This window comes from Corvus brachyrhynchos, unplaced genomic scaffold, assembly GCF_000691975.1.
Source record: "Corvus brachyrhynchos isolate BGI_N302 unplaced genomic scaffold, ASM69197v1 scaffold6, whole genome shotgun sequence".
NCBI classification, from domain to species: domain Eukaryota; kingdom Metazoa; phylum Chordata; class Aves; order Passeriformes; family Corvidae; genus Corvus; species Corvus brachyrhynchos.
In genome coordinates this window covers 1,967,204-1,977,976 of record NW_008238632.1, presented here as the reverse complement: position 1 = coordinate 1,977,976, position 10,773 = coordinate 1,967,204, and the positions used below count along the sequence as shown (strand labels likewise).

Here is a 10,773-nt window from a genome sequence, read left to right as displayed (position 1 = left end):
ACTTTTTTTATTTTTGTGTGAAATGCTACACATGAGAGAGAATTGCCTGGCCTCTGCCAGTTACTAGAAGTATTCTCTGTATGCTTTGGGTATGCTTTCTTCATCCTCCCACATCCTCATCCAGGCCTGTAAGCAAAACCCATCTCACATTCACTGCAAGTAATCAGAGACTCGCATCTGAAAAGCCAAAGGTAGTGCTACAGTAGCAGTTTCAGGGTTACATTTTCTCCTCTTATGTATGGGAAACACCTCATTCAAGGGAAAAAGAAAAAAGAGTAACAAGGAGGTGGTCCTGTCAAATGAGATGGGTCAAGCAGCTTTCAGCAAAAATGTAGTTGCCTTTTAACTCTGTGTAGCAATAATCTGTCCTCAGGAGAAAGAAAGCTGTTTACCCAGCATTCAGATAGGTTTCTATTTCAGCAATGGAAAAAATTCTCATACCCGTGGTTTTCTATGTTGGTTCACAAAAATACCAGTTCTGCTGTTTCACAATGGTTTGGATCAGAAAGATGCTGCAGTGTAAGCTAGGACGAGCTAGTAGCATAATTACTTATGTGGATTCTGCTGGGCTAAGTAACACATTTTAACTTTCCACTTCTTAAAGTGCTGTTCAGAATACCCGTAATACTGTTTATAAAAGTTCCTGTATTTTAAATACCATTGCAGTGTGCATCATCCTGTGTTCCTCAATAGTTTACGTTTTGAAATGCACTCTATACACCATGTGCATATTCTTTGAGACTCCAGACATATTTGTATGTCCATGTCTGTGTGTGTGTGTGTGTGTGTGTGTGCAGCTGGTCCTTCTTTGACTCTAGTGATTTTTATCACCCAAAGCACTGAAGCAGCGTGACTGAGGCTGATGAGTAGCACAGTGTTACAGGTGCTAATAGCCTGCTATTGAAACAGCGGCTGTTTCAAAGACAACAGAAATTATGTGAAGAGTTACTGATTACTGCAGAATGCCAAGCCCAGCTGCCGATTAAACACTATCAGAGTGCAGTGCACAGGAAACCCTGGGTTTCCCCATGTGACAGGCATTTCTTGCCCTGTTCCACCACATCGCAGTGCAGCCTTTTCCGAGCAAAACCTGCTGGCGCCGGCACGCTGGCCCTCAGCTCTGCTCTCCTAGGAGAAGCCACCATCAAAAGGAACTTTGACAAAGGTCCACGCTTCAGCTCCTGGCAATGGGCTGCTTCCCAGGATATGGGAAGGTGTGTACAAGTCAAGTAAACAAATACAGGACCTGTGACTAAACATTGATGACCTTTCAGACTAGTGATTGGTTTGTAAAAGTTCCCTATTCCCGTACTTGAGCTCATATAACATGATGAAATACTAATTGAATTTGGTATGGGGAACTACTTAAAGGTCACTGGATTTTGAAGATGTGTTTGGGAAATGGATAGATAAAAAATCTGCAGCTAGAGATAGACTTTCTGACTTCTGCCTTCATTTTGGTGACGTGGTGTTCTTCATTTTTTCTCAGTTCTTTAATTCCCTTAATTGGTTTGACTAATTCATTACTCAAAGCTACACAGTCAGCATTTTACTATATATGCTGCAGGTTTGGTGCTAGTATAATGAGGTATAGGTGATCAGCTGAACTGAGACCCTGTGCCCGTCTATCTGACCAAGGTCAGCTTCTTGATTAGATGTTGTTTGGTTTGTTCAATATAACAGGTGGCCTTTAAATAAGTTCATTTGAACCAGAACTTGCACTTTTTTTTGACCTGACAAGTCTTCTGTTTCCATGTTTTCCCAAAGTAAAGATGATTTCATGACGTTTTTGTTTGTTTGCAGACAAGTAGTCTTCATATCCATTACTCCTTTTGTGGAAGCTGTTATGCAGGGCTGTGCTAAGTCTTACAAAATTAGCATTTTTCTCCTCTTGTTTATCATCATGAGTTTTCAAAAAGAGAATGCATCCTGACTTTTGCTTTAGTGCTTGAGCAGTGAAGTACCAGTGGGTGTCAGCATTGGGGAGCTTTTGGGGAGGGAAGAGTGAGGGGCAAGGCTCAGCAGTAGCACCACATTCACCACCAGCAACCGAATAGTCTGAGCTTTCTATGCATCCCAGGAGCACAAAACTCATCTCCCACCAGGCAGGCGTGCACGTGGCATTAAAGCATTTGCAAGCACGAAGTGAGATTGTTCTCGCCGGGGAGCCCTGGCATCCCCAGCCCTGGGGGTCTGTACATCTTGGGCAGGCAGGATCCAGAGGATAACATTGACAAATGCCAGTATTTGTGCAGGCGGTGTTGGAGCACACCTGCACCAATTGGAGCATATGACTGGGCAGTCTGAAAGTCCAACCCAGAGTGGCACTTTGGCCCTATGGGCTGGGCTTACCTTCCCGATCCCTGTCCGGAGGCAGTCAGTCCTGCAACTTCCCTGGCCTCCCAGCATCTCCCAGCAGCCAGTGTGGGGTGAACGTGCTGCCCAACAGCCAGAAGCGATTTCACAGCCCCTCAGTCCTCCAGTGACAGCCCCCAAGATGATGTCCTGCCACCAGCACACCTTCAAACTCCATCTCTTGCTTTTGACCCAGAGGCAGTCCATCAAACCAGAGGACATCCCATGGGTAGGTATTTTATATCTTTGGAGCAAAATTTCTTGTGTTCTTAAGCTCTGAGCAACTAGTGAACTGAAAATGTACAAACATACAAATAATATACAAACAAATAAATAAATAACTATTAAAAATCTTAGCATGGCAAGCAAGCAAGCTTCTGTGACAAATTTATGGGATAAAGCAATATTGGCAGACGTCATTTGGGAATTAGTGTCTTAAAAAAAGGACCTCTTTCATAATGGCTTGGTTCATAATTAGTTCCAAACTTCTGCATGACCACAGCTGCCAAGAAAGAACAATTGCTCATGTTTAATTTAGAGCTACTCATATGTTCTCCAGCTAAATTAAACCAAAGCCAAACCGGGGAATTTGGAAACCACTGAAAATAAGGGGAACTCTGGAGTGCTTAATGATTACTTCCTCATAAGACATGCCCAAGAGGAAGATAGGTGCTTTTCAGTCATGGAGCTGCTCTCCTAAGCATGAGGAGGATCATGCTGTCCTTCCTCTGCTTACTGATGCACCTACTTCAGGTTGAGACAACTTGTAAGTAAGGGTTTTTCTCTCTTTTCCTGTGTGGGAAGTGGGGGGTGGGGGGTGAGAGGACAGGGCTTGTTATTGAATTTTTGGATGAGCCAAGAAATCTCTGTATCTTCTGCTGGGTTTCAAAACCCAGTCACTTTCAAATTAGTTTGTTATTTTATCTTTCCAGGTTGTCAAATGCAGATAAAATGAACGTGTTGCCCATTAGATTTTTTCATGGCTGTATTGCCAGTTTCAGTTCAGCCAGTACAAGTCTTATATGATTCTGTGCTATGCCAGAGTAAAAGCTGCTGTCATCTGGGTTGCAAAACCCACAAAAATACTAGGATTTGAATGCTTCAGAGAGGTTGTTAACTGAATCTGTTATAAGTAATATTGCAGTTTGAAAAAAGATGATCTTGAAAACTGTCAGCTTTTCCAGTGGTACAGACAGGAAAAGCAGTGAATTTAAGGTGATTGTTTATTAGGCAGGAGCTGGTAAACACAACTGTGCCAACAGTTAAAAGAGCTATAATCTCTTCAGGTTAAAGCTGAGATGTGGAGTAAAGAGAGAAAGGGCACTTGACTTTTAAGTATTGATGGGGCTGCTTACTGCAGACTCTGAATAGATCTGAAGGGTTTGTTTCCTGGGATGTTCATGAGGCATCTTGCACAGCAGCAAACTCACTGAGGAGAATTATACCAACAAACAACAAACAAACAAAAAAGAACAACAAAATAACAACAAACAAACCCAAAACAAACAGAAAAAAACTCACCTCCAAACTCTCAGACCACATAAAAGTATTCCTTTTGTACTTCTAAATGTGCTTCTTCTGTAATTGTTTGATCTCATGACTTGGAAAGTTTTGAATGTGAGATCCAGGAGATTTAATTTCCCTGTGGTCATGAAACTAAATGGTCTGTAGCAATACCCTCTGATTCCAATACAGAGGAGCATGTCTGTGACAAATGCATTCTGTTATCATTCCTTCCTATTTGCAGCACTTTTAGTTTTGGAAAACCAAGACCTGCAAGATTCGATTAAGCCGCAGAAGGTAGAGTTTCATTCGTTAAACTTCAACACCACTTTGCATTGGCAGCCTGGGTGGGCCAGAGAGGCGAGAGATGCGCTCTACTTTGTGCAGTACAAAGTGTAAGTACCAGGGCCTTCTACTGTACTGGGCCTTATCCCTGCTGGGCACGTCAAAAGGATTTCTCAGGTGACAGGATGCTCTCATTCCCGGGGAACAGCCACGTCCTGCTTGGCTGCCAGCTCTCAGTTGTTTCTGCACTTATCAATTCCATAAGGTGCAGTCAAGCAGCATGAGGCAGGCAAGGAATAAGCACCTCTGTGCTGATGCTCTGCACCTTCATTGCACCAAGGATTTGAAGAAAAATGTAGTTTTCAGGGGATCTCTGAAGGTCATTGGGTCCAGCCACCTGCCTGAAGCAGGTCTAGGTAGGTCAAGTTCTTCTGTAATAGGACGTTTATTTTATTTCAGTGGCCTACCTTGCCCACGACACTGCCTCAAGATGCCTTGCATGGAAAGCTTGAGGCAACATTAGGGGCTGGTCCTCAGGGTCTGCTCCCATCCCTGGCACACTGGTGAGTGCCTGAAATCATTATCGCCCTTGGGAAACTGGCCGGTGAAATCTGGTATTCTGCCCATCATTGAACACCCTGGCTAAGCCGAAGCTTGAGTGCCTCTCCCATGGGGCAAGAAAGAAGTGGCTTCCTACAGGGCTGGTGACCCATGGCTGTGCTTTAGATTTCTTTCAGAAAAGACAGAAACCTGTAGCTCCCAAACGCCCATGAAATCAGCCTTCCCTGTTTGCAAACTGAAGGCAGTTAATTTCCATGGCAGAACGCTTGTCAGTGCCACTGGAGTAAAACAGATGGCTAAGAATCTGCATGGACACAGGCAGTGATCCCTAAAGTTTACATCCTTCCTCCTCTTTCTCCGTAGGTATGGGCAGAGCACGTGGCAAAACAAAGACGACTGCTGGGGGATTCCCAGCCGTGTCTGTGACCTAACACATGAGACCTCTGACATCCAGGAGCCTTACTACGGCAGGGTGAGAGCCAGCCTGGCTGGTGTCTATTCCAGCTGGAGCCTCAGCTGCAGATTCACTCCCTGGCGAGAAAGTAAGTGCAGACATATGTGTCCCCCAGGAAGGAATTTGATCTTCTGTGGCAGGGAATGCATCATTTCTGCTCACAATTTGCAAACATGAGTGATCCTTTTCTAGCCACGAAGCTGTACCTAAAGAAGTGAGTCAATAGCTCTCAGGTGAGGTGTTATGCCAAAGTAATTCTCCACACACTTGAAAGCCAAGCAATTATGGCTAAATAGCCATTTACCAGTAATTAGGAGATCAAAAGATCCCTTTAGCTCAACCTCTTCCTCTGGGCATGGAACTACACAAATTATTTTCAGGCATTTTTGGAGCTGCTGGAAGGACAGGACTCAAGACAATAAAAAAGGAAGCATTCTTTGCTTGGGGGGAAAAGAGAGAACAGAGCTGCGTGGTGTGTGGCCACTGTTCTTCTCACTTTCCTGACTGAAGGAAAGGACATAGAAAGGACATATGCAAAGCTTTTGGTTAGTACTGTCATTATAGTGCCACAGTATGTTAGAGGACTGCCCAAACACTGAACAGTAGCAGTGTACCTAGTAAGTTCACCATGAATTAACTCATTTTCCCCCACTGGTCAATGCAAAATTGAATTGTCAGTGTGGGTCACTTCACAGCCTCGAAGTGCAAACTACCTTGAGCCTCCTGCACAGATGAAACCACAAGCTTTGACATAAAGCAGTACCTTGCAGCAAAACCAGAACATCTTGCCCTGTGCCACCTCCTCCTCCTGGAGGGATTCATGTGGCAGCTGCTGCCCTGTGTCCCCACATTTCTGGTGCTGCACACACATGTATGCAGGCACTAGCTCGAATCCTTAGCTGTGTTTTACCAAGCTGATTGCAAAATATTTGAAAGTGATGATGGAAACTGCATCCTCAGCATAGCTGAAATGGTTCAAATGGATGTTTTGTGCAGTCCAAGCACACAGACAAATATGAGGGAAAAAGAAAATCAGGGCAATTTTGGAATTTTGTTTGACTGGTCAGCACTTAACAACATGCAGCTCTAAGGGATTTCAAAAAGTTTGGCTCAAAGATAGATTTACAAACACAAGAAATGTCACCTCCAAAATAACAATAGCCAATAAACACCAAAAAGTAAGAATTTATGAAGTGTCACTTGCAGAGTAAATACAGCATATATATTGTTAGTAATGTGAGCATTTGTTGAATGGATTCAAATTGCATCTATGAAATATTAATAAACTATAACTGTGTTTATAGCTTTGGTTTTTTTCCACAGCTATGGTAGGACCTCCAATGGTAACTGTGGTTCATAGCAACAAATCCATAATAGTAAAGCTCCAGGCTCCACAGTCTCCTTATAAAAGGAAGAGAGGCAGCAAAATAACAATGACAAATTATTATGATCTGCTGTATCAAGTCTTCATAATTAACAACTTGCTAGATGAGGTAAGAGCATATTTGGATATGAACCCTTTACCACTGAAAAGCCAGGAAAGTATGGGCACACCATAGTTTTTACTGTTGAAACAGTCTTCTGGGATTGTGAGAGCAGTGATGACTGTGCAAGTGTTTGAAAACAAAGCTTATTTTTTAGGAATTGAGTTTGATTGAATTGAGTTGTAATTCCTCCCTGTATTATTTTCCATCAACTTAATACTTCATAATCTATGACCTAGATTAAAAAATTGGGACAGGAGAGGAACGGGGGGGAGGAGGGAGGGATTTTCTTAAAAAAGCATAGGTAAGTTTTTAATGCTGTTGAGTTTGTGTAAGTCCATGTACTGTTCTGCATCCTCTGTTCTCATCAAACTTGACTCACAGACACACTTGCTAGGGAAATGTGCTTGACTGGCTCTTTTCTCTCCACTCTGTGTGAAGCAACACAGAGTCCTGGTGTATGAAGGGAAAGACAAGGTTATTAAAATACAAGACTTGAGGCCTGGAGTCAGCTACTGCATCGTGGCTAAAACGTACGTGCCGATGCTGGACCGCAGCAGTGCCTACAGCAGCAGGCAATGTACCATGCTGCAGTGACAGGGCTGGCACCTCTGAGACAGGTAAGTCACTGGCTGAAACTGGACATGACTCTGGAAGTCAAGATCTATCCCCTCACCAAAGGCAGATACTCTCCAAAAGCAGAGAAAAAAGTGTGTCATAGAAACTGCCATCCCACATGACAATATTAGCTGGAATTCTTACATAATCTCAGATGCACATCAGGTGAGAATGATAAGGCCAAGATGATTAGAGGAATGGGATAGACACTTATTTGAATGCTGGCACTGTCCTCAGAAATATCTGCTTCTTCCCTTTCTTTAAACAGTTATACATAGTATAGTATGGCTTTCATAATTTTTTTCTGTCAAGTAATAATTAATTAGAAAAATGAGTGACCTCCAACTTTATTAACATGCAATTCTCCTGAAAGCTCTTCCAGCCCGTTCTGCTCAGGAATTGATCTGATGGATTGCTTAAAATGAGCCTGTCCCCTTTTCATGGCCACTCTTCGGTGTAGTGTGTTTAAAAATAAATCAATTATCAAATGTCATGAGTTCTCATGGGCCAAAATGCAAGAATTATCTGCACTGGCTGGTCTGAAAAATCTGGTTTTTAATTACCTCAGTCACTAGAGTATTGTCACCTATCATTTGCCCAGCCAAAAGATTTGCTATCAATCAATCCTGCCTTGCAGGTGCAAAGGCACGGAGTGTACAAAGATCTAACCCAAACTTGACTTGATTGGAATTGGCCTTAGAAAGCTCAGATTTGGGGTAACAGAGGAAAACTGGAAAAGTGTCAGAGTTTGAACCTGGGCTTCTGTTCGCGGCTCTCTACCCTAAAACTATAAAAGTTTTCCTTTCTTCTGCTTCATAATATGGTGCATAACATTGATGTCTCTTGAGTCTTGGTCAGTGGGCTTAGGCTAAGGAGGGAGTCACTTCCTAGGGGAATTTCCTGCATTTTTTCTTGGTTTGCCTGTACTGTAAAGAGCTGGAAACTCAGGTTAGAGCTGGACTTCCAAACAACCTGCAGAGGGACAGGACAGATGCAGGTGAATGGCATGTATTGAATGTCAGTTCAGTTTAATACCACCCAGCTTAAATGCACACACCAGCAGCAATTCTCTTTCTCTTCCCCATTGCAGAGATAATGGCAGAAGATGCCTTCCATCACAGGTCCAGCTGTAAATCAACATCTGCTGTCTGTGTCTGGAATACATACTTGGATGTATTGATTTAACCTCTGCTGCATTAAATTATTTGATTCATCACAATCATTTAATGCTACATGAAGGTCAAGGATTCTTTGTATGTCCCGTATTACAATTTATGATGGTACATATTTGCATTTTCAAAGGAAACAGTCTTGTAATATAAAAATAAAACCATGAAAAAAAGTCTTTGTGGAAATATCCTTAAGATTCCCTCTAGGGGTTTTGTATTTTAAGTCTTGGAATTAAAATACAATCTATGAAATAGAGTTTCAAATATTTTATATTTTCTACAATGATTAAAACAGAAAATGAAAAAAGTGTCCTTTCTTTAAAATAAGAAATGTACAATACAGGAGTATTTCCATGCTCACAGTGTCTTCATAGTACCTCAACATAATATTTCTGACAGTCAAATTTCTGACATTCAAACCAGGAATGCATGTAAACTAAAACAGGAAAGATCCTCTCTTCCATTCAGTGAAAGACAGTTAAAGGAAAGAGATCCTCAGCAAGTTTGCTGAGGAAACAAAACTGTGGGGAGTGGCTGATAAACCAGAGGGCTGTGCTGTCATTCAGTGAGACCTTGATAGGCTGGAAAATTGGGTGGAGAGAAACTTAATGAGGTTCAACAAGGGCGAATGTAGGGTTCTGCACCTGGGGAGGAATAACCCCAAGTACCAGCATAGGCATGCATCTGACCTCCCACAGAGCAGCTCTCCAGAAAAGGACCTGGGAGTCCTGGTGGATGACCAGTTGATCATAAGCTGGCAGTGCCCTTGTGGCCAGGAAGGCCAATGGTATCCTGGGGTGCATCAGGATACCATTATTAGGTTTTAACTTTTATATTCTTCACATTCTGTACTGCTTAGTGTGTAACTCTGAAAGTTTCTTGTAGCCTGTTAATTTCTGCTCTCGTGCTAGGTAGACATAACAAAACCTCTCTGGGCCTGCTTTCCAAGGACACCAAGACTGTCCTAGGCCAAAAAGTATAAACCAAAGAGCCTCTAAAGGGGGGGTAAGCTGAGGGCAAAACTGAAGCTTTAATTGGAGAATTAACCCTGCTATGCAAATGAACCAAACCTATAAAAGGGTGAAGAACTCGTGACCTGTCGTCCATCTTGGGGTCCATCTTGGCAATAGCCTCTGGCTCCCAGGGGGTACCTTTGAAGGCCTTTCAAATAAATACCTACCTTTCTTCCCTTACTCCTGTCTAGTCTCTGTTTCTAGAAGGCCTCTTAAGGCATCATGGCCAGCAGGTAAGGGGGGGTGGTCCTGACCCTTTACTCAGTCCTAGTGAGACCACATCTAGAGTGCTGTGTCCACTTCTGGCTCCTCAGTACAAGAAAGACAAGATGTGACTGGAGAGGGTCCAGTGGGGAGCCATAAAGATGATGAGGGTTCTGGAGCATCTCTCTTATGAGGAGCATCTGAGGGAGTTGAGCCTGCTTAGTCTAGAGAAGAGAAGACAGAGGGGATGTCACTAATGCATATAAATATCTCAAAGGTGGGTGCCAAGAGGATGGTGCCAGACTGTTTTCAGTGGTGCCCAGGAGGAGGAGAAAAGGCCATAGGCTAAAACACAAGAACTTGCACCTCAACACGAGGGAGAGTTTCCTTACACTGAGGGCAGCAGAGCACTGGAAGAGGCTGCCCAGGGAGGTCATGGAGTTTTTCTTTCTGGAGACATTCAAACCCCACCTGGATGCATTCCTGTGTCACCTCTAGGTAGCCCTGCCTGGGCAGGAGGGAATGGACTGGATAATTTCCAGAGGTCCCTTTCAGCCCTAAGAATTCGGTGATTCTGTGACCACTATTTCAGCCATTTCACAGTAAATGGTGACTGAGTGCTGACCATCACCTGTGATTTCTAATGATTTTAGTCCTTCATCTTACAAGGGAAAAAATTGCTTGGGCAAGGTCTGGGTAGTGACTTACTAAACCATGCTAGGAGGGAAAAGTGAAATAGCTTTTCCACATCTGCAAGGTCTGTAATTAATGAGAATCTTAGTGCTTAACTATGTTGTGTTATTGCAGATTAAATGAGATGAGGTGAGAGTGGCCCAGACACAAAAGGGCAAAGCAAGCCCTGGGAAAAATGGAGATCCCAGCTACATAATCACTATCCACTGTTCCCTTAATTCACGTACACAAAGGTGGATCAATTCAGTGTAAGTAACAGACCTTGAGTTCTCTTAATCCACATCCAAAGCATTTTTCATGGTCTGTCACTAGCACCTCTCCTGGAGGCATCAGAGCTGAGAGCTGCATCAAGATGCTGGCAGTAGGCATTTGAGAAGAGGTTGTGTTTAAGGAAGTCAATGCTGGTCACTCTTGCCTATAACAAAATGAAAGAG

The 10,773-nt window shown here is 43.1% G+C and overlaps 1 protein-coding gene across 1 annotated transcript; it reads left to right on the top strand.

Moving 5' to 3' along the window:
* Positions 1-6: 6 nt before the first annotated feature.
* IL22RA2 (interleukin 22 receptor subunit alpha 2) lies at positions 7-8,777 on the top strand. The gene is given in 7 exon segments (XM_008635969.2): positions 7-3,044; positions 3,046-3,121; positions 4,103-4,253; positions 5,068-5,246; positions 6,482-6,651; positions 7,084-7,262; positions 8,351-8,777. Coding segments are annotated over 6 exon segments (771 nt in total). The 5' UTR covers positions 7-3,005; the 3' UTR covers positions 7,240-7,262; positions 8,351-8,777.
* The last annotated feature ends 1,996 nt before the right edge of the window (positions 8,778-10,773 follow it).